The sequence below is a fragment of the Xenopus laevis genome, chromosome 3S (assembly GCF_017654675.1).
Source record: "Xenopus laevis strain J_2021 chromosome 3S, Xenopus_laevis_v10.1, whole genome shotgun sequence".
Taxonomy (NCBI): Eukaryota; Metazoa; Chordata; class Amphibia; order Anura; family Pipidae; genus Xenopus; species Xenopus laevis.
Window position 1 is genome coordinate 61,764,250 of NC_054376.1, and position 27,495 is coordinate 61,791,744.

At 37.3% G+C, this 27,495-nt stretch overlaps 1 protein-coding gene across 2 annotated transcripts in view; it reads right to left on the reverse strand.

Annotated features, from left to right (window-relative positions):
* Positions 1-5,125: 5,125 nt before the first annotated feature.
* alpk3.S (alpha kinase 3 S homeolog) overlaps positions 5,126-27,495 on the reverse strand; it is a 56,590-nt gene continuing 34,220 nt past the window's right edge. For both annotated transcript variants that reach the window (XM_018255629.2, XM_018255628.2), the window contains 10 exons: positions 24,956-25,084; positions 19,882-22,018; positions 19,207-19,354; positions 13,134-13,261; positions 10,519-10,554; positions 10,028-10,302; positions 8,586-8,674; positions 7,068-7,285; positions 6,442-6,490; positions 5,126-6,211 (listed from right to left, as the gene is read on the reverse strand). In XM_018255629.2, the coding sequence (XP_018111118.1) occupies positions 5,875-6,211; positions 6,442-6,490; positions 7,068-7,285; positions 8,586-8,674; positions 10,028-10,302; positions 10,519-10,554; positions 13,134-13,261; positions 19,207-19,354; positions 19,882-22,018; positions 24,956-25,084 (3,546 nt within the window). In that variant the 3' untranslated portion in view covers positions 5,126-5,874. The remainder of the gene's footprint in view (positions 6,212-6,441; positions 6,491-7,067; positions 7,286-8,585; positions 8,675-10,027; positions 10,303-10,518; positions 10,555-13,133; positions 13,262-19,206; positions 19,355-19,881; positions 22,019-24,955; positions 25,085-27,495) is intronic.

Below are 27,495 nucleotides of genomic sequence, written 5' to 3' on the forward strand. Positions count from 1 at the left end.
AACTGTAGCAGATATATAGGGAGCTACAATAAAGGGACCATTTTTAATGATAATAATTTTTAGCCCAAAGTAAAACCAGTACCATATAGTATTCATTATTGCCTACAATATTAGGAGGGTTGCCTCCTTTAAAAATCCTTTTGCTGATGGGCTACTAAAATAAATGTTTTTTTATGAAAATGCAATAGTCTGAAACAGATCCTGAAGCAGAAGAACTACAGGGTACCAGGGAAACTTGATGCCACAAATCACAGCTTGTTCCAGCTAGTATAACTACAAACACTTTTGTTTATGAACAGTTTGATTTGCCAGTTTTCTCAAATACACTTTGTGCTGTTCTATCAAGAATAAATTGCCATTGTGATACATGAATGCTATTTTGCATTTCACAAGTCGTTTTGAATTTTGGTGGACCCACACTCCAATGTGTTGCAGGGTATCCTCTCAACAGAGTAGCAGCCCCATCCAGCCACAAAAACGTCCAAATCGGCTTATGTTGTGAGAAATAAAAATACACTGAATTCGCTGTGTTTCTCCAGAGTTCATTTTTAAGCTTTTTTTGCATTTCATCTTCTAAATGTTCCTGACTAAATGGAACCACTCTTTTCAGCAGAAACATAAAATATGTCCATAGCCAGCCTTCTCTGTAGAGAAATGATCTCACTGCAATTCTTCCTGATAAACTTTATTCATAAAGAATCCATTTGCAGCACTTTACAAACAAAGTTAAACAATAAGAAAAGACAAATGGACCAACTAGTTTATCAGAGCTAGAGGTCTAGAAAGCTGTCAGAAAACATTGTCTTGGAGCAGGAACGGGAAATGAAATCAACATCTTCTTATGAAAGAAAGCTGAGGATGTATTTCAGTTTATAAATACACAGCTGGACACTAACACTTTGAGATTAAATGGATATTAGCTTTCAGTAAAGGGGTTAATTAGGTGTAATATGAAGCTGATACAAATGTATAATAAGACATTAGTTACAATAGACAATTCTCCTTTGGGGAAGCTCAGCCTCATGTCAGCTTGTTATTCAGGGGCAAATAATTTTGCTCCTCTATGATTAGGCTCCAGAAGTTAATACTGAATAAGGACTCACTATGGGTGAGGCAATACCAATAAGAATGAAGGCACCATTGCCTCGACTAAGAGTGAATGTTCATACAGTAATCTCTGAGACAGAGATATGTGTGGTTTGCTGTTACCATTTTATATTACTTTATACTAAATGCATTTTCCCCAAGGTTTAATCTTGTTCATCCACAAGAAAAACAGTGTAATTGGCGGCTGGACAGAGAAGCTGCACTAGTGCAGGGCAGTGGGGGTTAACCACTGTAAGAGCCAATTCATGGCCTGGAACATTAATAATTAGCATTATTGTGCTTTATTATACATAGTGCCAACATATACACTTATTGCTAAACTCCCTTCCCATTTATTTGTCTGACTTTAGGACATTTAACATGTACTAAGGAGACTGCAAACATATAGGGGGTTATTTATCAAAATCTAAATTTTTCAAGTTAAAAAAGTCCGACCAAACTAGAATTCATGATTTCTCGAAAAGCTCCATTTTTTTTATTTTTGCCTAAATAGTCTAATTTTCGGGCTACAGAAACTTCCAAATGGGATAAGGACCTATCCCATTGACTTGTATACAACCTCGGTAGGTCTGAGTTGCCAGATTTTCGGAATCAGACTTTTTGCAGCTTCGGGGTTTAAATAAATCCAGAAAAATGTGAGTTTTTTTCCCAATCAAATTTTGGATTTTATAGTAAAAAAAAAACCTCTAATTTTTCAGGTTTTTGGCATTCGGGCTTTGATAAATAACCCCCTTAGAGACAATTATGAAGAAGAGGAAACAAGAAAAGAAAGACTACACACAGCAGTATGTAGCGTTTTCCTATCTAAAAATATCAACCCCTGACACTGTATCCATGTATGCGTCTCCATAAGCTTCAAATAATGTCCTCAGTGAAACAATCTTGTATACCACAGATTTAGTCATGGTATTAGTCTCTTAACTGAAATGAACACTGAATAAACATATTTAAAAAAAAAAAAACTATTTCAAAAAATGTGCAAATACAAGCATGCCATTATCAGAGGTGGCTTCAGTAAATCAGGCTAAAGCACCCACAAGCAACACAAGAATATCAGTCCAAACTTGAGACAAAGTGACTGTGTGCGGTGCATTTAAGGCAGTTCTGAAGGCACAGTATGGGACCGAGTTGGATAACACTGGAAAAAAAATTGGTCGTAATGCGTCAACAGCACAAATATATTCTACAAATCCTGTCATCAGAGATTACAGGTTCTCAAAATAATATTATTAATATGTGACTTCTCTACAAGTGACTTTGCTATTTGTTTTCAGTATTGCTTATGTAGTAGAGAGGTGGTACCTCTGGTGTTTGCCAGTAATGCATTGCCAGTCAATTTGCCTTTAGTCATCTAAACACACCTAAATCCTATTTTGCTCCAGAAATATAATTGCCTACAGTCTGGTCTTATACAGTAATCACTTTCCAACCAACAAATCCTTATAGTTTCAGTACAGAGTATAATAAGCAAACCCAGTTGTTACACAAGTCCCCAAACAATATTTTACTGCACACATCTCCGCTCTAATGCAGAACCTAAAAAAAGAATTGTTCTGATGGTTTAATAAAAAGAATTTAAGTTCAAGAGAAATGGGCCCAACACAAACCAACCCATCACTTTTGGAAAAGTGTTAAGTTAGTGCTGGAGGGCTTGTATATGTTATGTTGCAGAGATGGGTAGAGTGCAGAGCAGATGCAGGATCTGTATAATTCCACTTCATTTCTTCTTTGCTACTGAGGCAAACCCATTATTTTGAGATATGGGCTTTAAAAGGTACATGAAGGTACAGACTGAACATTAGACTTGGACATTTGGGATTTTGGAATGAAAAAGGCAAAGCAGCACTTTGTGGACATTTCAAGCATGACACAATAAGCACAAAGAGACTATAATGTGGAATTGAACACAGACTAAATGGATATTAAACACACTGTTATATATATATATATAATCACAGTGTCACGCTGAGTTGAAGGCAAATTGTAGGTTACACTGTGACTGTTGGATCAGGTGACCGAGTGCTTACAATGTGGTTGCTGAGTATTCTGATATAAAATGGCATGTTGTAAAATGTTTTTAAAATTGTGACTATGGAAAACTGCTCCACTGGACGTGTTGCTTTTTGTAATGGACAGTACATGTAATATGAGATCCTTCAAACAGGGTATGGGAGATTTACATTCAAAAATTGTTATCAAATAGTCTCTAACACTGGATGAATTTTGGGCTGAGCAGTTGTTTTACGGTTATCTTCTACCAAGGCATGGAGACATGTTTGAATTTCATTTTATTTTCTCGGGAACCTAATAATGTAACCTTTCACATTCAGTTAAAGGAAAAAAATGTATTGTTTTATAGCAATGTACAGACCTGCTGCACTACTTGCCAGATGGAAGTAAATCATTTGTCTCTAAATATCCCAGCTGTATTTAAAGGGGAACTGGTTTAAACAAAAAATAGACCTCAAATTCAGTAGATTTCTAATGCATTTTTAGCCACAGCTGTTATTTGTTGTAGTTTTTGAGGCAACATGGATTTTATAATATTTTGCCATTGAGCAAAGCAGGGTCGGTGACTTATGCTGCAATCAGTTTGTTAGACAGGTTGAATTCAGTGACATTTGCTCAACATTGAATAATTTAATATCTCAAAGTCAAGTAAACATGGGAAAGTGTATTTATTAAACAGCCACTAGAACCCCCTTTAGAATAGAGCAGTAATACTCCTTATACATATATATCACCCATTTAGCAAATGTAGAGTAGATTTATTAGCATGGGTAACTAACATGGGTTCTGATTGCTAAGTGCAGTTGTCCACGCCAACCCAGGTTTTTGAATTTATTTTCTATCTTGAAGTAGACTGATGACAACCACATTTTCACTGGTAGCTGATGCTACTTGTAACAGTGTTACTGCAGTTTAGCTCCTATGTTATTAGAAGTACTAAATGTTCATTCTTAAGCGAAAGATGTGCGCAAGCTCCCAAGTCTGAATCATCCCACTTCAAATTGTTTGTTTTCCTTCTGGCTTTCCTATAATGTCCTATTCCTATTATGTTTATTTCAGTTGACTCTCAAATGGCAACTGAACTGTCTATGTCTCAAGGGCGTAAACAAGTTCTCAAAATTGTGGCATCAAACATAAAGGGTAAATACAGTAATTCATCTCAGAAAATGAGATTACATTAGTTTGGAAATATTATTTTAAATAAGAAAAAGTACAGTATGAAGCAAGACAAGCAATTCGTCTGTGATTGCTTAAGAACCCAGTACACTGCATTACCTATGTATGGAACTATATTGTTACTCATCTACCCAAACTAGACTGTTATTTGAACGTTTGCTTGAAGATTTAATTAAAGGTTTCTTCAGCAGTAGGTACTTTGTTATCTGGAAACCCGTTATCCAGAAAGCACTGAATTATCAGATGGCCATCTACCGTAGCCTTCATTTTATCCAAATAATCCAATATTTAAAAATGATTTCCTTTTTTTCTTGGTAATAATAAAATAGTACCTTGTACTTGACCCAAACTAAGATATACTTAATTCTTATTGGAAGCAAAACAACCTTATTGGGTTTATTTCATGTTTAAATGATTTTCTAGTAGACTTAAGGTATGAAGATCCACATTGCAGAAAAATTTGTTAAAACCTCAGGTCCCTAGCATTCTGGACAACAGGTCCCATACCCGTACAATAAATGACTGATAGTGTACCTCCCTCCTCAGACTATTATCAAGGTAGTTATCATATGGTGTTATCATCATCTGCAAAGTGGTATCAAAATTATAATAATCAAGATCTTGTTTCATGTGAGATACAGGTGGGTCCAAAGTTATTGTATGGTGCAATATGACCATAATAACCTTAGTTTTCGCCAGTGTGCCCACACTTAACATATGAATTTGTAATGTAGGGCACCCTTGTCCAGAGTAGAAACCATGGACCCATCTATATTTTGCCAGTTGAAAGTTTTAAGCAATAAATTGAAGCAGCACTTGGTTTTTTACAGTAGTTTGTGCTTTTTTTCTGTTTTTGTCTCTAAAAACAAAGCTGTCAATATAACGCCCAATGTCAGCAACGTTGCTGCAAAGGCTACATAGAGAGCATATGTCTGAAGCACCCAATGATTTACTGGAACATATTCATTGGAAAAACACAATAGGTGATCTGTGCAGCGATACTACAGTTCATTAATACATAATCAATCAACAGAAACCGGTTGTTTTTCATTTCCAAACATAGGTTGCCCAGTTACTTTTGGGTTTCTGCAATTTATGCACTCAAAAGAGAATCAATATCATATGTTGATTTAAATGATGAAATATGAATTGAACAGAAAACATGAGCCGCGTGTTCTTATACTGTTACAAATTGTACTACTGATTAATGTACATTTATCCTGTTATCTCTGGAAAGCAGTGCAGTTTTGCTTTTTGCCCTAAATGATCATTTTGATGTTTTCTGTATATGTTTCCTTCCATTTGCAGCTTATCCAGCGCAAAAAAAATACTTAGAATATCCCAAAGCTCTCACGTACAGTACCTTATGGGATCACTGAGTAAGTGCAAGTTCTGTGATCTTTGTCCAAACCAAATGCAACTCAGCACACAAGGCTGTCAACAGCCAACATACTTCACCACATCAATGAACAGTATCTAGGATAAGGACGACTGGCAAACTGAGTTTGTTTAGTAGATAAAATGTTGAAAATCCAATAAGTCTGCACTGATGACATATTAATATGCCTCTGTTTTGAGGTGTTATTGGGATTTTGCAGGCGTCATGGCATGGTTTCCTTTGGTTTTGGCATCTCCTGTATCAGTGGCTTTTCGTGTAATCTTAGGGCTGACACCCACTTTTCTGGCAGTCTGTGGGCTTGCCAACCCCTTTTTTTGTATCTGTGGACTGGATTGACCTGAGGAGGTTTTTCTACTCATGATAGGACTCCTTGAGGCCTTTGGTTTGGCTGGAGGCTGAAGGCCTTCACTGGCTTTTAGAGATTTTAGCCCAAGCATTTCACAGTAACGATTACATTGGTGAACCAAGGGAAATTCATCAAGCACAGAGGGGAAGCAGCTCTCCTTTAGGCCTTGGTATCTAGGATAAGTGTAAATACAAAGTTTAGTGTGTTTGTTTGTATTAAATTATCAGTAATTTGATGTAACACCTAACATGCAAAGTTAATATATCACAGTTCTATTCCTACTAGTACTTCTTGTAGGCTGTCAATATTGTACACATTGTTTGGACACAAATCATATCATATAATTTCTTTGTACTTATAAGTCAAGCTATATATTTAAATTATATCAGAAATGCATACTCACCCCTTGGATTTTGTGGCAATTCCAATATTAGTTAATTTCCATCCAACTCCTGTAAAAAACACAATATTCATTCTATCAAAACACTATTGGGGGGATGTAATATCAGTCACTAAGGCAAAAATCGCTTGCAATGCAAATACATGTTTGCAATGTGAAAAACGTCGCCTCTGCGAACACCTTGCCCCTCAGCATAGTGATTGCGAAATATATAGGTGGCTCTGTGTATGCAATAAAACATGATGAAGTTGTTACGTTTGCTCCAAAATTTTGTACCACCTTCAAGCACTTCTTAAAAGATCGCATTTCACAATTAAGATTCGCAATGCAATAAAAGCCTAATGAACAGTATTACATTGCGACATGCAAATATTTATTTGCAAATTTGTTCTCTAATTCCATTTCTCCCTATATATTTCAACATTATTTCAGCATTAACTAAACTGTTGCTAGGAAATAAAAGAAATAATAAAATTCCCTTGTTCATTCATACCAGGTGACAATGTCGGTATAAATTATGTCATTGCAGTATGTCTAAGTACAAATAAATATTCAATGAGGATAAACTTTGTGAATCAGGACACATAACAGTTTGCTTTTGGCAAAATACAGTTATACTTTATTCTGACCTTCTAAAGTTGTGACCAGCATATTTCCATTGGTCCACTGGTAGACCCAGTGCTGAAAAGTGCAACATTTCTGTTCAGTCTCTGATGAATTCTTAATGTGTAGTTTTCCACCTTGATCTCTGATACAGTACTTTTGAAAACGGCCTTCTAAGTCCTCTTCAATTGTAGCATAGGGTATATTGTTGGCAGGTCGATAAATTACGTTCAGAGGTACAATTCTAGATGAAACATAAGGGTTTCTTTTAGGTGCCATTATGTTAAATGTTACAATATCTATTGAGACTTTGCTCAAGAGGACTCAACCCAAATAATCAAAACATTTCATATAGTGACATTTCATATAATTCTAAACAACTTTACAGCATATATGAGTTCATTTTTTTTTAATGTTTATAAGGTTATTTTATAAATGTTATTGTTGTTGAAAGCAGATTGTCTAGATTTCAGTTCTCTACATTTGTTCTGTCTATTTAAAGAGGACCCGTCACCACAAAAAATATTCAAAATCCTATTTTATCACATTAGTCAAGCAAAATGAACTTAAATTACAATGATATAAAATAGTTCATAATGATAGCAAGCAGGCAGGAGCCATTTTGTGGACACTGTTATTAAGGCAAGCCTTGCATCATCTCAGAATCTTGAATAGGGGACCCGATGTCCATCCCCATGCCCTGGCTACACAATTAAATGGTGAAGAGAACGGGGGAATGTGTGGAGAGCAGTGACATCTAGTAAGTACTGAATATAAAGTGAAAGTAGTTGTCTGCCCCGCCTCTATGCCTAAGGCATAGAGGAGGGGCAGACAATATTTGATTGACAGCTGAGATTTTTAACTGAGATTACAACAGCTATGAATGCTGTAATAAAAAATAGACATTTGATTTCATGTTTAAAAGGACTTTTATTATACAGATTTTTAAGCCTGGGTGACAGGTCCACTTTAATTAATGTTGTAAAATCCAGCTCTCCTCCATTCAAGACTCTGACTCCCACAATGCCTTGCATGCTTCTTCACGTGTTTGTTAAATACAGAATGACCAAAGCAGCTGGAGCTGGAGTCTTACATGAAGAAGAGTTGGATTTTTCTACATATTTTTTAGTCAATAGAAGCAGATCAGAGAATAGAAAGTGGTACTCCTGTCAATGGCAGTTGCATGCACAAATCATTAAAAATTTTTAATTAATGTATATTTTCCTGATTTATACAAAATGTTATTCTTTTTATTATTTGGGTGGTGTTATCTTTAGAAAAAAATAAGAATTCTATTTGCTTTCAATATTTACACTATTTTCTTAATATGTAAAATATGTTGAAATGATAAAGTCTGAGAAAACCGTAAGCATCTAAAGGATGTAGATGTAAACACTGCAAATCTAGCACACATGAAGTGAGTAATGAAATTGAGAGGTGTTAAAATCCATTGTAACCATCTTTTTTCCTAGACTTTAGAGGGGATATTTAGGGTAAAGCGGTTACAGAAAAAAATAAGTGATTCACAGATCATTTGATCTTACTCTGGGACCTGTCCAAAGCTGGAGACTGCTCGGCACTCAGCAGCAAATATCTTGCAGTATTCTCTGGTAGTGTTCTGAATTTTACACTCCTGCAACACAAAGTCACAAATGTTGACCATCACGTAAGTGTTGGTAAGCAATCCTCCAGCTTAATACTGAAAAACCAATATAACTAACGTTAGTACTATTTTATACACGACTATGTGCAATATAGAGAATATTTTCCACTCTTTTGAAATGTAATGACATGTGACATGCAAATCATGGAATATTTCAAATATATATTAACATCCAGGTTTACTTCAAATATTCTTATATTTCCAAATAAGGTTTATGTGGTGTTTATACAAATGGCTTGTAGATGTCACTGTGACTTATACTATGCATACTTTCTATACAGCTTGTGGTGTTAGAGTTGCTTACTGTTGTGTAATGGCTGCATGAGCCTGCTAATAAAGCAATGTTATACTGTAATCATCCTCGGCTACCAAAAGATAACAAGTTACATTATTACTTATCATACATATATTTCAAAGAATATTTGGAAAATGACATCACAATGTGCCAATTATAACTGGTGCAGTCACTAAGCAACATTTATAGGATATGTGTAAGGTCATAAGTTAAAACATAACTTCAACCAAACTCTTACTTCAATTATTTTGCTTACTTTGTTCAAAACTATCAGTTATATATCATACAAGGTTATACACACCCTATAAATGATTATACTCTAATGATTAAGGATTCTAGTTCATAGTTTCTTGCAAAAAGTATCTTTTCTCAAGTATTATGCCTTGAAGGGAAACTACACCCAAATTATTAAAATGACGGCTTATGAAAGAAAATGTAATTATAAGGAACTTTCCAATATACATTACATTAAAATTTCTATGATTTGAAAAAGTAACTGCTATTGTAAGCAGTATCAGTATTTTGCTGTTCCCTGCACTGCTGGTGTTGACTACATGTACCACTGAAACAATTTCCCCTGAAGCCTCCAATTTGGAGGAGAATGAAATCTCAGGAGTAGCATTTTCTTTCATTGAGCAAATGTTTAATTTTTTCTTGAGTATTTGGCTGGAGCCTCATTAAAGGCCAAAGAAAGTGCATTGACAAATTCAGATCTCTCTGGAAAAACCATGGTAGTCAAAAACACTTTTTCTCCTACAGCCTCCTACCATGTTTTTGAATAGAAAATGTTCTAGCAACTATGGAAAATGCTATGGAAATTCTATGGAAAATGCTAGCCCTTTGAGATAGAAAATGATTGGGAATTTTGGAACATTACAGAATGACCTCAACTGAACAGCACCAGTGTTTGCTACAGGTATCCCTTACTGGGGAGAAGCTACTGCTTTTAACTAACTATTTTAATGTAGTGGTCTTACTTTTACCCAACAACAAGAAGCTTTTGATATTTAAGAAATATTTCCACTTGCCTGAATTGTGATCTCGTAATTCTTCTCAACCAAGGTACTTTCATTCTTCGTTCCAAATGGGATAAGATTTTTTATTTTGATTATACATGTTTTTCCAGAGTCAAATATTGGTTCCAGCCCGTATATAGCCTTGGCTCGGCATGACTTCCTCAGAAATCCCTCTCCAACATGCGCATTTTCCATCATAATCCTTCCAAAAAATTTGTCCCCCCAGTAACTTGAGTCACCTAATCCTTTTGCAAAAACCATTGGTGTCATCTCTATTTCTTCCCCAACTGAATAAAACAACAAAAACAATGGGAAACAAAAGTGATTTAGCAATGAATAATATGCCCTTGCCCCACCAATACCACATACCCTGTGCAAAGTTAGTTTTCTGGTTACATAGGAGGGGAAAATGAGGACTGACATTTTACTGAATAGGCTGTCTGCTTGTATAGTAGTATACATACAGTATATTTTGTCCATTTCTAATATTTTCTGGGTATTACCTTCAGCTTCTTCTTTGCTGATGAATGCGGACAAAACTGAAAGACAAACAAAAATAGTTGAAAAGAAATGTTAACCATTGTTGCATAGACAATATATTGTGTAGTTTAAATATGCTTAATTAGATGGCAATAAAAATGCCTGCTTACAACTGTACCATCCAGGAAAAATGATAGTTACTTCCAGGGCCTTGAAAAATCACGTCACCCCACACAGCCACAAGGTTTACCCTACCTATCAAAATGGCACTGAATGTAACACATTGTATGTTTCTTCTACTTTAGGTTATATCATACTTAAAGGAGAACTAAAGCTTAACTAAAGAAGTAGGCTAGAAATTTACTAAAAAAATTTCTAAAAAATTACTAAAATCCTAACATTTCTCACTATTTTCTTAAAACCACTAATAAATCTCGAAACATTCAAGAATTATGTTTTTCCCCTTTAAAATGCAGACCAGAAAAAAAAAAGTTTAGTAAATAACCTCCTAGGTTTTGGGCTTCTGTACCAGCCCTAGGCAACCACAGCCTCCAAAGATGCCCCAGTAGCTTGACATTTTCTTTTCTGCTAATTCACTGCACATGCTCTGTGCTGCTGTCACTTAATGAGCTTAGGGACTAATTCACAATATACTGTGTACACAAAATATAAATGTCACAATATAAGGCTGATTAGTAATTAATACAGATAATTACTACATGGCAGCATAGAAACCAGTGCAAATAGCATCAGAATTTAATAATCAGCCCTCTAGCATCAGCTTAAATTATAGACTAACCTCATTTTCTGCTTGATAATTTGCAACAACCCCTAAACCTAGCTTCTCAACAGCTGCTTAGAGCCCACCAGGTCTGGACTGGGAGTCAAAATAGGCCCTGGCATTCCAAGTACACAGAGGCCCAAATAGTCCTCCACCAGCCCACTAAATAATGACTGTCTATGGGACCTTACAGCAGCCCCTCTGGCATTTGCCAGAACCCACAAATTGCCAGTCCGGGCCTGGAGCCCACTGATCATGTGAGTGTCGCAGACACTTTCCAAGATGGTGACAAGTCCTGGATCATTGCTGCTAATAAGAAGCTGGTGCCATAGGTTAAGTGTATAAAATATGGCCATATTCATTGTTAGGGTTTAGTTCTCCTTTAATGTAGTCATGAGTGGGTTGCAGGCAATGGTAAAAGTAGAGGTTACTGTGCCCCATTGTGCAACAAAAGTTATGGCACTTGGACATAACAAATGTGGAGCTTACAGTACACAGCTGATCAGTGTGAGAATACACTTTTTAAAAAGTGTACATGAAAGTCATCCATTGGCATGTTCCAAGCCTAACAAACCATGCACAAGTTGCAAGGCAAGATCGCCAGAGGATACTAGAATCAAGAGGCTCCTTTCTTTGCACCCATGCAAGCTCAAGCTATGCTCTACACTTTGTATCACACTTTTTTATCAGCACAAGATGCTACATGCAGCTTGCACAAAGGATAAGAAGGGGTGCAATGTAACATGCATGGGTTCTAAAGAGTATAAATTATAGCTGCATAACTTGTGCATTTGTTTTAAATCATCTGAATTGGCTTGATACTAGAAAAGAAATACAAATAATACAAATTGCAAGGACAGAAGACAGATAAAAAAATTTCATGAAATGTTCAAAGATGGAGTGGAAGAAGAAAGAAGAGATAAAAGAGTGGAAAGAACAAGAAAAGGTTATAATATTTAGGGGGAAAAGCAGAAAGAAATGTGGAATACAGACAGAAAGAAATGTGAGCAAGGTGGGGTAACCAAAAGGATGAAGATGAAACATTCAGGGGCACATTTACTAAGCTCGAGTGAAGGATTCGAAGTAATAAAACTTCGAATTTCGAAGGTTTTTTTGGGTACTTTGACCATTGAATAGGCTACTACGACCTTCGACTGCAACTTCAATTCGAACTTAAAATCGTTCGACTATTCGATAGTCGAAGTACTGTCTCTTTAAAAAAAACTTAGACTACATACTTCGGTAGTTTAAACCTACCGCGGTACAATGTTAGCCTATTGTGACCTTCCCCATTACTTTTCTAAGGTTTTTTTTGATCGAAGGAAAATCCTTTGATCGATGGATTAAAATCCTTCAAATCGTTCGATTCGAAGGATTTCATCGTTCATTCATTTTTCCTTCGATCGTTCAATCATAGGATTTGCGGTAAATCCTACGAATTCGATATTCGAATTTGTAGGATTTTACCTCGAGGGTCGAATTAGAGGGTTTATTAACCCTTGATATTCGACCCTAAGTAAATGTGCCGCTCAGTGTAGTGACAAGGTGAGAAGAACTGGGCAACAGAAAATACAATAAATAGAGCATAGGAAATATAAATATGAAAAGAAGATGAAAATAATAACTCCATGGGACATCCAGTTCTTCAATGAATTTGCAACAAAAATTACACAGAAAAACTGACTTAAATGAACAGTCAAATGATTGAAGAGATGTTCTGATTAAACCTTTACAGGCTTACAGGTTTGTCATAGAGGAAAGACAGACAAGACAGACAAATCACATGGACATACAGAGGCAAAAGTATAGAAATGATTTGATGGATGTAGGTCAATACAATGTTTGAAGGTTACTTACTCTCTGCACTTAGAAGGCAGTCTGTTGAATCTGTACCATAATCATTATCAATTGTGCACTGATAAACACCACAGTCTTTCGTTGATGCCTGAACAATGGCAAGTGCCACCTGGCCTTCATCACCGCAACTAGTGAGCAAGAAGTGTATACAGATAATAATAACAACAAGCAAAGAGCAATTACATTGAATAAAAAATTATCATAGCTGAATCTGCAGACATATTATTTATGGCAGGAGTTTTGCTATTTTAAAATGGCTTCTTATAATTATATACCCAACCTGGAAAAACAGTAATTGGTTATCCACCTCAAAAAGCAGACCTAGGACTAGCACATATGAATCGTTATGGATGTGTTGATGCAGACCTGGAAATCTAGAGTTAATAAGAACCTTATCATACAGTATATCAAATACAGAAACCAAAACCTTCTCACTGTATTAACCTCATATCTAGAAAATCATGTATATATAAATAATAAAAAACACACTTCAATCTTGTTATTTCACTGTACCCATATCTTATATTTCCACCTCTGGAAATAGACTTTTTGTGGGATTCCAATGGAGTTACAGGGGCTGATTCACTAAGGGTCGAATATCGAGGGTTAATTAACCCTCGCTATTCGACTAGGAATTGAAATCCTTCAACTTCGATATTCAAAGGATTTAGCGCAGATAGTTCGATCGAACGATTAAATCCTTCTAATCGAACGATTCGACGGATTCAAATCCAACGATCGAAGGAATATCCTTCAATCAAAAAAAGTTAGCCAAGCCTATGGGGACCTTCCCCATAGGCTAACATTGACTTCGGTAGCTTTTAGATGCCAAACTAGGGGGTCGAAGTTTTTTTTAAAGAGACAGTACTTCGACTATCGAATGGTCGAATAGTCGAACGATTTTTACTCCGAATCCTTCGTTTCGAAGTCGTAGACGAAGGTCGAAGTAGCCCATTCGATGGTTGAAGTAGCCCAAAAAAACTTCGAAATTCGAAGTTTTTTTTTACTTCGAATCCTTCACTCGAAGTTAGTGAATCGGCCCCTAATTCTATGAGGGTCACTGAACAGTGGTTAACTATGGGGTGCCGTTTGTCCCAAATACATTCTGTATACAAAACTATCCCTAATACACAGAATGAATGTCTCTCGTGTTATATAAGTATTTGTGACCATACACAGAGAAAAAAAATATACAAAAGACTTATTTCTATTAAAGAATAAAAACAAAATCTGGTTAGTGCACAAAAGGATGTCATTATATCACAAACTCCATTCTGTACAGTTTAACAAGCAATCTGTCTCACAAATGTATAACCTCCATGTAAGGGACGCACTTATGTGCAAAGTTACTTACAGAATGAATTATGTAAAAACAAAGTTGGACATAATATATAATAGTGTAACTAACTAGTGCTTGTCAAGCTAGATTTGACTGACAAAATAGATATCTGTGACAGAAAGCAAGATTTTATAGTACAGGATTCATTCTTTCCACAAAATGACAGTTTTGTTTCACAAAACAGATAAAATAACCATTCTGTGAAGCAACACTGACAGTCACATTCCTGAACCAATAAGAACAAAGCTTATTGCCATATACAAACAAGATGAGAAGTGGCCAGCTCTACTCCACATGGCTAAGGCAAAGTATCTGACCTGCTATAGAGGGCGCCCTCTAATGTCCCCTGTGCTGCATAGTAATAAACATGAACAAACATTTCCTAAAAGAGCTGCTGTTAAACACTACAGGTTCATGAATGGAAGTTTTTACAAATGGCCGAGAAATATAATGCTGCACTTATAATGATTGTAGAGAAAGAAAAGTATGCAAAACATAAATATGATCATTTTAGGTGATATGGCTATTCTTATTGTAGTAACCTGCTTGTGTGACCATTTTGGTTAAGGGCATTCCTGCTGTTTTGCCATGATCTTATGACTCACTCCTGTTCCTCTTCCTGTCTAAACTAAGAGCAATAATGGGACAGGCCACACCCACCTGCCATCTTCTATTAAATGTACCAGAAGTTACTGTGCTTGTCTGGCTGCTTTGCCTGATTCTCAGAGAAAGTTTTGTATATGATAGTTAGACTCCAATGTCTCCTCCTAGCTGTAATCTTGCACCAATTGGCTTATAGTAGTCTCTTAATAATGTGCTTAGCTATAGTTCAACTACTACATAATAGATTTAGCCAGAGACTTGGGACTGATCATGTGCACACATACCTCCCAACTGTCCCTTTTTCAGAGGGACAGTCCCTCTTTTGACAACTCAACCTGAGGTCCCTCATTTGTACCAGAAAGTCCCTCTTTTCTCTGCACTGAACAGCCAGAAAAAGAAACAAAGTTTTGAACTTAATTGGCTTTTGGCAGAGAGGCCAGTACGGCTAACAGGGGCAACTAAGATGCTTTATAACAATTTTGAGATAAGAAAATAAGTACATTTAACAGTTTAGATAATGAGAAATATTTTAAATTTTTTATAACCTGCTAAACTTTGTAAAGTGAACATGGTAATTAGGGGGTGCGGCCACAAAATGGGTGTGGTCAAAAAATTGCTGCACTACATGCAAAAAAAAAAAATTTTGTCTCTCTTTTTATTTCCAAAATGTTGGGAGGTATGACATACCTCCCAACTGTCCCTTTTTTGGAGGGACAGTCCCTCTATTCTCTGCACTGAACAGCAAGAAAAAGAAACAAAATTTCTAACTTACAAGAAGTCATCTGTAGTATGGGTACTTCAATGTGGTAAACTAATTACTCACCACGCAAGGGAAGTGGCCCAGGTGCACTGCCCTGAGCACTCAGCATAGGGGGCGGACGAACCGAAATGTAAAAAGGAGCAGGCACCAATTCAAAGTGTAAAGATCTTTATTGTGTCCAAAATTTCTAACTTAATTGGCTTTTGGCAGAGAGGCCAGTACAGCTAACAGGTGCAACTAAGATACTTTGTAACAATTTTAAAATAAGAAAATGAGTAATTTTAACAGTTTAGATAAGGAGAAATATTTTCAAACTTTTATAACCTGACAAATTTTGTAAAATGAACATGGTAATTACGGCGTGTGGCCACAAAAATGGGTGTGGTCAAAAAAATTGCCACGCTACATGACAAAAAATTTTACTTCCAAAATGTTGTGAGGTATGACCACGCATTCTCTATAGTATGATGTGTAGGTTATATGAGCAGCCACTCCTGAGTACTGTGTGTAAACAAAAGGGGGTCATTTAGGCAGGGGCAATTTTAGGGGATCATAATCTAGTTATATAGAAGCAACAAGCTATACAATGCTTTATATTTATTTATAACAAAAGACTCTAATCCTCTAACCCTTTCACATCAGAGTAGGTCGAGGGGGGCACAACACTAGAGCAGAGAGCACAACTGTGCCCATGTCACATGCATGTCCAGGGCCGCCACCAGGGGGGGGACAAGTGTTCCGGGCCTGAAGGGGGGGCACAGAAGTGCTGCATTTTTAAAAGAGCCGGTCCCCTTTATGAGCGCCCGAGCCGTGCGGCCATTTCACATATTACAGAATGCGAAAGTGCCGAAAAGACGAAGCTGAAGTCCCGAAGCGGCGAAAAGACCCGAATTCACGAAAGGAGTTGAAGTCCTGAAGCCTTTTGTTTACACACAGTACTCAGGAGTGGCTGCTCATATAACCTACACATCATACTATACACAATGTGTGACATGATCAGTCCCTAGGGTTGCCACCTTTATTAAAAAAAATTACCGGCCAGTGGGGGGCACCAAAAGGGTGCGGTCCGTGACTCTAAAGGGGGCGGAGCTACGCAGGGTGCCGCCGAAAGGGGCGGAGCTATGTGGCGTGCCACAAAATGGGCGGAGCAACATCGCACAGCGCTGGAAAAAAGGTAAGTTATTTTCGAATTGGGGGCAGGCCAGGGGCTTTTTTTAAAGGGTATTTCAAATTACCGGCAATTGCATTGCTGGTAAATTTGCAATACCGGCCCTGGCCTTGGCAGGTGTTTTACCGGCTAGGCCAGTAAAATACCAGCCGGGTGGCAACTCTATCAGTCCCTAGGGTTACCACCTGGCCGGTATTTTACCAGCCTAGCCGGTATAACACCAGCCAAGGCCAGGGCCGGTATTACAAATTTACTGGCAATGTAGCTGCCGGTACATTTGTAATACCCTTATAAAAACCCTCTCGGCCCGCCCCCAATCCCCTGTAAGACCCTTTTTCTTCCCACCCCCCCACCAACCGGTAACTAAATTACAAAAAGGTGGCAACCCTATCAGTCCCAAGTCTCTGGCTAAAGCTATTATGTAGTAGTTGAACTATAGCTAAGCACATTACTAAGAGACTACTACAAGCTAATTGGTGCAAGATTACAGCTAGGAGGAGACATTGGAGTCTAACTATCATATACAAAACTTATAACTTATAAGCAGCCAGACAAGCACAGTAATTTCTGGTACATTTAATACAATATGGCAGGTGGGTGTGGCCTGTCCCATTATTGCTCTCAGCTTAGACAGGAAGAGGAACAGGAGTGAGTCATAAGATAATGGCAAAACAGCAGGAATGCCCTTAACCAAAATGGTCACACAAGCAGGTTGCTACAATAAGAATAGCCATATCACCTAAAATGATCATATTTATATAAGTTTTGCATACTTTTCTTTCTCTACAATTATTATAAGTGCAGAATTATATTTCTCAGCCATTTGTAAAAACTTCCATTCATGAACCTGTAGTGTTTAACAGCAGCTCTTTTAGGAAATGTTTGTTCATGTTTATTACTATGCAGCACAGGGGACATTAGAGGGCGCCCTCTATAGCAGGTCAGATATTTTGCCTTAGCCATGTGGAGCAGAGCTGGCCACTTCTCATCTTGTTTGTATATGGCAATACGCTTTGTTCTTATTGGTTGCTTCACAGAATGGTTATTTTATCTGTTTTGTGAAACAAAACTGTCATTTTGTGGAAAGAATGAATCCTGTACTATAAAATCTTGCTTTCTGTCACAGATATCTATTTTGTCAGTCAAATCTAGCTTGACAAGCACTAGTTAGTTACACTATTATATATTATGTCCAACTTTGTTTTTACATAATTCATTCTGTAAGTAACTTTGCACATAAGTGCGTCCCTTACATGGAGGTTATACATTTGTGAGACAGATTGCTTGTTAAACTGTACAGAATGGAGTTTGTGATATAATGACATCCTTTTGTGCACTAACCAGATTTTGTTTTTATTCTTTAATAGAAATAAGTCTTTTGTATATTTTTTTTCTCTGTGTATGGTCACAAATACTTATATAACACGAGAGACATTCATTCTGTGTATTAGGGATAGTTTTGTATACAGAATGTATTTGGGACAAACGGCACCCCATAGGAGACAAGTTTTGGTTGCATAAAAACCAGGTGTACTGCCAAACAGAGCATCCTGTAAGCTGCCAGTTCATATAGGGGCTACCAAATAGCTGTGTGCACTCACACACAGCAGAGCTGAAGCTGAGGTCAGCCTGGAGATGCCTCCTTTTGCGTATTTGGGCTGATTTTAGCTTCAGCTCCGCTGTGTATGAGTGCACACAGGCTGACCGGATTCAAATAAATAGAGCAGGGGCACTGAGCAGATCTGCTTCTCTCAGCCTGCAAAAATACACAAGGCTGGCAGTAGCCAGAGCCTTTAGCCTGTGTGCCTGTAGCTTAAATGTACTCTTTCTAGATATACCAATTACTCACTCCTTCTGTGTATGTTCCCCAGACCTGCATCTTATGTCCCCTGCTCTTTTTATTCTACACTACAGCTGTAGAAAAACAAATCTACTTTTTTGGATTCCAATATCATCTTTTTGCAGATGATATCCATATCTTCCTATCTACTCAAACTCTCTCTCCTTCTGTACTATGCCACCGTAGATTGTCTTTTCACTACCTCCTACTGAATGTCACTGCAACACCTAAAACTTAGCATTAAATCAATTTCTATCATCTTCTTGTTTAAGCAGTACAGTGTGTATAAAGGAATTACCAGATACCATTCCTGTATAAAGAATTTGATTACACTATTGTATAGGCTTTACTCATTAACATTACCTTCGGTTTACTTTAGCAACTTGAACTTCATCTTTATACCATGTTATAATAGAGTCGCTTAAAATGTTGAAAAATTGACACCAAAGTTTAAGATTTCCAGATGCATCAGAAAATTGCTCGGCTCTTATCTTCCTTATCACTTGTGGAGCTGAAAAAGTACAAATAATATTTTGTAGGAGAAAGAAGTTTAAGCACCCAAACATGGAAACACCTATTATTTAAACTTTTTTTCACAGTTGCTTGGTATATGCCTGATTCCTTTACAGATCTGAATACACCAAGTGCCTACTTTTACTTCTAGAATGGTTAGACATGTTGCTACCTTTATAGCATATTTAATAAATTAAATTGTATTTTCCTCTTACCCACATCCCCAACCTCAACCTGTAGCCCAAAAAGCTGCAACAGGTTTTTCGAATTAATATCTTTTAAAACACTTTAATAAATATGTTAATTTGTTAAAAAATGTTTTGACTGTCTGGAAATTTTACCAAACAGTCAGGAAAGTTATGCTCATAAAAGAGATGGAACTGCTGGGAATCTTTCAGAATTTCCCAGAACAATCCATAATAAATCTGCCCCTATGTGTAAGGAAAGGTTGAAAGGGAAAATCATACTACTTTAAAAATAATGAAATATAAAGTATTAAAACCACATGCATTTGGGAGACATTACCTTTATGAGGATCATTGGACTTTTTAGGTTCAACTGGCTGTATATCATCTTTTGGCAAGATATCTGAATCTTTAGTTTGCACAGAATGGTCTTCTGAGCTCCCCTCTTTCTCAGCACATTCTTCATTTATCTTTGGCACTTCCAACTTTGTCATCCTTCTAGCCATAACTGGTGAACGCTTTTCAGCTTGCTGAGGCTGAGAGGACAGCAAAGAAGTATTCCTTCTAGTCTGGCCAGGAGAAACACTAGGGCTTTCTCGTTTAGAAGGAGGTGTAAGTGAACCGGTACTGCCTGTTTCTTCTAATTGCTTTGGCTTAGCAATGTATATTTTGCGACGTGCCCCAGAGGCCAGCTCCTGTGGTGTTGCTGAAGGAATAAAACTTACGTTTTCAGTAGACCTCCATTTGCGACAATTATCTTTCTCAAAATCAGAGAACAAATTTCCAAGGGTCTTTTCAGCAGGAAGGCTGCCAACAACTATAGAAGGCACAGATAAAACAGAAGGAAATTCTGCATCAGCGCATATTTTCCCTGCAATCTTTCGTGCAGTGGCAGGACTAAAGCTAAGATCGTCTTTGTTCAACACAAACTCTTCATCTAAACCCCTTGAACTCCTGGAGATTGCTGGGGTCAGTGGGGCACTATGTACCTCCTGTGTTATGCCTTTTTTAGAGGATTCGCTTGCTTTTCTGCATGTGGTAGGAATTGTTTTCAAAGAGTCTGCATTTTGAGGGATGTCCACTTCCAAAGTTGGAGATACTTTTCCTGTTGTGGAAATCTCTGCAATCTTTTGAAAGTGATATTCATCTGATGTCAGTGTTTTACTAGAATTCATGGGACTTACATTTCCCTCTATAAAAGACATTTCTTCAGGAGTTCCAACTTGAATTTCACCAACTTTGTTTCTTTCTTTGACCTCTGAATTATGATCTACATCATCTGCAGGTTTTATATGAAACAACTTTAACAAAGAGTTCTTCAAAGTAGTTACTAAACTGTGATCTTGCTTACTCTGTTCTTTTAATATCATTTCACTTTGAGCCTCTTCATTTGTTTGATGCTCTGGAGATATTGGAACCTCAATGTCTTTGGCAGATTCTTCAATCTCAGAAGTGATTGCTTGGATGTTTACGGGTATGGTTTCAAGCTCAGGTACCACAGGGTGATGAATAATATTTTTCTCTTCTTCACTTGATAAAGGCAGCATAGGTTCTATAAAATACTCTTCTGGAGAAGATATTACAAGTGGAGAAAGCCCTGAACTAGAACTGGATTCTGAAGGACATTCTACATCTTTAACAATCCCTGATTCCAAAGCGGCCTTTACATCTCTTAAAAGTGTAACCACAGATTGGTTAGTGTCCCCAGCCAATAAATTTGCCACTGACGTGGCACCTGGAATATTTGTTTCTACAATATCTTCAGAAATACTTAGTTCCTTAACATCATCTATGCTTTCTATACAAGGTTGGGCTGTAATGGAGGGTGGAATGCTTGTTTCCATTTTTGTCAAATCCACATCTAATAATATTAATTGATTAGTATTTTCGAAGGTGGGTGTGATAGAGAGAGTATTTGAGTTTTGTTTATCAGATGCTAGTATTTCTTCTAATTTGGTTTCGTTTTTTTCATCTACTTGTTTTGTTTCCTTTATACCCTCCATCGTTTCCACTTTAGAGTCTGACAATCTTGGGTTCTCTTCACCATCTTCATGTGAATTGGCACTGGGTTTATAAAAATTATCATCATCACCTTCAATGTTCGTTTTTTCCTCCTGCAATAACTTGAGTGGAAAAAAATTATTCTCTTTTACCACTTTTGATTCAGGTTCAGTCAAGCAAACATCCTTATTATCTAAACCTTTCTCTGAACTGCATTCCATTAAGAATTCTGTAGAATGTTCGGATAATAAGGAGGAAACTAAATCTTGATTACTTTCATGATCTACTCCTTCCTTTTGAGGAGTAGCATCCATTTCTGCTTTTATGGCTTCATCTGTCTCCATGAATACTGGTGAATTTAAAGATTCAGCCACATTGCTCTCATCTCTGATTTTTTGCATTTCCATTTGATTCTGTTCAGAGATGAGGATTTGCTTTTGTCCAATGTTTTCCTGCGATTCTGTGACTTCCTTTGTCTAAAAGAATAAATAAAAAAAGATTATGTAGTTTTTGTAAGGTTGTAATAACTTATTACCATTGGTTCCAAGTCTAAAGATATATTCTTGTTTCTTTATATCCCTTAGCAAACACTATAAAAAGGCAAACATAAAATGATTAACAAACTTCTAAATTAAACTGGAATTGAACAATAAACTACAATTATCTAAAATGGTACCAAAAGGGATAACTCCCTGCAGCCCAGTAAACAAATATAATAGTTTATCTTTCAAAGTTTTAACATGAGTAAGCCATGGAATAAAATAAAATGTTGAATTATTCATGAGGGCAAAGGAGCACTTCAGTGTCATCGTTTCTATTCTGTCGATGCATTTTGAACGGTCAGATCTTAGTTTACAAACATAGGACTGTAGTTACTTTTTTCACGCACCCAGTTGACCGGTTTTCTGTTGACCTGAAACTTGACACATTTTGCTTTCTAGAGTTCATTACTGTCTAGTTATAGGGACCTACAGGCTATTAGCTGTGGAACCAGAATTACTACAAGACTTTTGCATCATACTGTTTTCCTGCACCAGGGTTTCCCCTATTTGGCTGGGTTAACTTCAATCAACACACCATAGGGATGTATATTTGCATTTAGACTATAATATGTTATCATATGCCATCATATCCACATTACGCTGTGCATTTTGCTGCCCATCCCGCTGTCCCAGATAGTTGCACAGATGTGCCTTTAAGTATCCTGGTCATCTTCTGGTCTTAGAGACTTCTTCCAGCACTCTTGCCTTTGCTTCAGGTCTTCTTGTCCTTTTACGGTGTAGTTGTCTTCAGGTCTTCGGTGCTTTGGGTCTTCGGATCATCTTGGCTCCTTACAACGCGCATTCTGAATAACCGGACAGTAAATCTTGCGCGATGAGACATAGCTGCTAGTGAGACCATTCTGATTGGACATGAGCAAGCTGTGCTCCTGCCCATTAACTGCTCTGCACTGTTCGGGAAGTAAAAAGCTGTTGCTGCTGCTTACTTTTTAAATTCTGGTGTGGATCTACACTGCTTTTGTAAAAAAAAAAAAAACACAGCTTGGTGAGTTTGCCCTGATTGTGAAGTTTTTGATAAATTAGTTCTGCCACATACAGTCTGTGCCAATGAGTAAGTCTGTGGTAGTGGCTTAAGCATACTTGAGCTGTTGAGCAGAGTACAGAAAGTGTAAAGCTGGCTAGATTGTGTATAAATTAAGGGTATTTGAGATCAGACTTTTCTCTTAAAGGGGTGGTTCACAATTAAGTATACTTTAAGTACGTTATAGAATGGTTAATTCTAAGCAACTTCCCAATTGGTCTTCGCTTGTTAGCTTTTCAGTTATTTGCTTCTTCTCCTAACTCTTTCCAGCTATACATGATAATGTAACGATTCATTAGGGGAGCAGTTGTTGAGCTGTGTTATTGGTGGAGTAGAGGGTCTGTCATGAAAAGCTGGCACCACAACATGCCATTAAATGCTGAGATTCAGCAATGCTCCTGCCACACTGAGTCTATTATTGGCCACTTTGTCTGCCTTAAAATGCTAGTGCATATTGTGCATCTGATGTTGCCATTACAACCAAAATAAAGGGTGTGTTTTTGTAGGCATGACTTTTGGGGGGCGTTAAATCGTTCTTATTCTCAAGTGTTGGGAGGTATGAGTTCCCTGAAAAGGTGAAAGCACTTTTAAAAGTTTGCATCCCTACAATTCCAATAAAATAGTTTCCTTGCAATAAAGGATTAAGGCTGTAGTACACATGGTACTTGTGATGGTGATCACAGTGATACTACCCTCCACAGGTTGCTGAAAAGTGCTATACAGCTGAGACAGAACTAGGTGCTTAGACACCCTATGCAAATTTGGAACTGGTGGCACCTCCCTGCCTCAGTTGTTGTTGGGAATAAAAAATAAGAGACAGAAGCTTGGCATTTGGGTGAGAGGATTGGTGTTGAAAACAGTACCCAAGGCTCCTGCCTCATCTTCCTACCCCTAATAGGTTAGAGTGAATTAAAAGTGTTTTCTTTTTGCAAAGACCTGTGCAGGGGCGCTCCGCCAATGAGGTGAATTGAGTAACTTGCCTCAGGCAGCAAAGCCCCAGAATTTCCGTTTTTCAAACTTCTGGCGCAGAGAGTGAAATTATGCTCTCTGCGCTAGCGTCCTGGCCCTCTCGACCGCCCTTGCGGACCCCCCCCCAGACCAAAAAGAGAGAGCACACTGGGGAAGGGGGGGCAGCATCAACACCAAGCTGCCTCAGGCGGCGGAGGGGCCAGGCTCGCCCCTGGACCTGTGAGTGCATAGCAATTGGGTCTATTTTACTCTAGCACCCAGACATTTGTTTCCTTAAATGGAGTACAATCTTTATCTGGTGTTTGTTATATACATCTATATGTAATAGTTGATTACATGGTAGATTTTGTTTGGGGGGGGTTTAAACGTAAATAACCCCTATATTGTTGGCTCCTGGTGCTGTAACAAAAGATAAGAAAGCACATTGTTACCTGCTACCTTTGCCCCTATTGATTGCCCCTTGTCTCAGCATAAGCCTTGACATTTTCATAATGCTCAACTAACTATAAATCTCATACGGCTACTCTGTGAATCTGATATTTGTATGTATAGTAAGCCATTCAATCCCTCTCTCACATTTCGCCCAGTGACTGTGAGTGATATGAAAATGAATGCTGCTGCCACAAATGTAGACATTTTTGCACAGTTGGTGAATATTTCTGTTCAACTGATTTCTGTGGTTTCAATCAACCAATATACTGAAGATCATTTACTGCAAACTGCATCATGCCCTTGCCACCAAAATTTCTTTTTAACAGCTATGAATAAATGGCCGACTTTACGACTAATATTTATATTGTTACATATCCATCAAAATACCACTTTTTATTTGTATCATATGTCTTATTTGTATATCACTTTACCTTCATCTGTTCTTCAGTCTTCTGATTTAGCTCAAGTTGCTGTTGCAGCAGGGCATAAGCTTTCTGCAAAGACATATACTCCATCTCTAAGATCTTCAGTTTTTCAGTTGTTTCTGTCTGGGACTTTTCCTTAAAAAAAAATAGTACTTGGCAATCAGAACTTACAATGAATAGTTACTTGTTTTGTCTCTTAAATTTAAAAATATAGCCTTTCAAAGTTTAATAGCACTTTTCTATAAGCAATTCTTTCTACACTAACCCCTATATTTCCCTGATCTCCTCCTACTTCTTCAAGGATGGGTGGTGTGGGATTCCAACTAGCACAGTATGGTAAATAATTCAGAAAGAAATCAGACATACCCAAGGTGCTGCATGCAGTCTCTGGTTCCACACACAACAAACAGTGTCAACATTGGCACATATTTTTCAAGAGCCATTGCTTCAAAAAACTATTCTAGTGTGCATCCTTGAATCAAAGCACAAATATTGGATTGTTTTGGAAAGCAAACACAGGAGCAAAGTGAAAGAAATTGTAAAACATTGCTTGCATTTTATCCCTAGTCACAAAGGTATTTTTACCTCTACAAGGTCATTGCAACGTGCATCTACTACCAGTGTCTAGGTCAGCCTGATTTGATGAAGGGCATACAAGAGTATAAAGCACATGTACTCAAGGGAACCCTGCAATTATCATTTGTCATGGGGTGTTATTTTGCTCCTGCATTTTAAGTGCATCGGTCTATGCTATTTTATAGGCACTTGTTATAAAATTGTAATTATAATATTTATACATTTTGTAAAGCACCAACATATGCTGCAGAACTACACAATTGGAAATCTGGGGACAAAAGTTAAAAATTGATTAATGTTTAATATTTTTCCAGTCTTGCCCAGCAAACAACAAGTTTTTACTACATGTGCAATTTGACTTTTTGCTTCTTGTTGAAATAGATTTAGTAAAAAACTAGGCAAGAGATTGTTCATAGATAAAAAAAAAAAAGCAATTCCACACTATACTGTCTTTCTCAAATGTTATATTCCTATCTATAAAGTGTCTACCTACATTGTTTATTGGAGAGTTTGCAATGCATTCACGTTTCGGAGAGTTTATTTCTCCTTTAAATGTATTTTTACATGAACAGGATGGATGTTGCTTTATTAAGTGGAATATTTCCCCATGTGACACAGAAATGATCTCGTCAGATACTGCAGTAGCCACACAAGCCGTCTGTATTAGGTTTGACATGCTGCCCGGCTCATTTAACATGCCTTTGCTATTAGACAATTTGCTGCTCCCTAACTCATCCAGTGTGTCACTGTTACTAGGTCACTTTGTTTTTCTCCTTGTTATTGCATTATTATTGGACAATAAGGGGCAGATTCACTAAGCTCGAGTGAAGGATTCGAATGAAAAATACTTCGAATTTTGAAGTATTTTTTTGGTACTTCGACCATCGAATTGGTTAAATTCGTTCGAATTCGAACGAAATCGAACGAATCGAACGAAAAATCGTTCGACTATTCGACCATTCGATAGTCGAAGTACTTGCCCTTTAAAAAAAACTTCGACCCCCTACTTCGGCAGGTAAAACCTACCGAAGTCAATGTTAGCCTATGGGGAAGGTCCCCATAGGTTTGCTAACCTTTTTTTGATCGAAGGATTTTCCTTCGATCGTTGGATTAAAATCCTTCGAATCGTTCGATTCGAAGGATTTAACCGTTCGATCGAACGAAAAATCCTTCGATCGATCGAACGAAGGATTAGCGCTAAATCCTTCGACTTCGATATTCGAAGTCGAAGGATTTCAATTCGAGGGTCGAATTTCGAAGTATTTTTAACTTCGAAATTCGACCCTTAGTGAATCTGCACCTAAATATTATACCTTTAACAGTGTAATTATATTAAAACATGCATGTAAAATGCTCCCAGTTTTGACTAATGTCTATGTGATATCAGATGTTAGCCCTTTTTTGAGTATTCCTTTTTTCCTTCATAGAGAAGCCAAAGTAAGAGCTGATGAAATCTCTACTGCTTTTTGTGTACGTGCATGTTGTTGGGCAATATTTGCAGAGCCAAAAATGGCAATGGCAGAGCAGTGTCAGTGCTAAGAGTAGCAGGGAGTGAGGTCATCTCCTCTTTATAGACACTACAGCAGCTCAGATGATTGTTGCTATACAGAAAGTCCACTTATCACACTGGTGATAGTTACTAATAGACTAGGGTGAGAAAACTGCTTAAAGGAGAAGTATTCTGATGAAAAGGCATTATTTTGCAACTTGTAACAAACAGCTCTTGTTCCATTAAGAATTCAGGTCAAGGCTAAGACTGATACTCACACAGGTACAAGGAAGCATTGTACTTAAAGGGATACTGTCATGGGAAAAAAAATTCTAAATAAATCAGTTAATAGTGCTGCTCCAGCAGAATTCTGCACTGAAATCAATTTCTCAAAAGAGCAAACAGATTTTTTTATATTCAATTTTGAAATCTGACATGGGGCTAGACATAGTGTCAATTTCCCAGCTGCCCCAAGTAATGT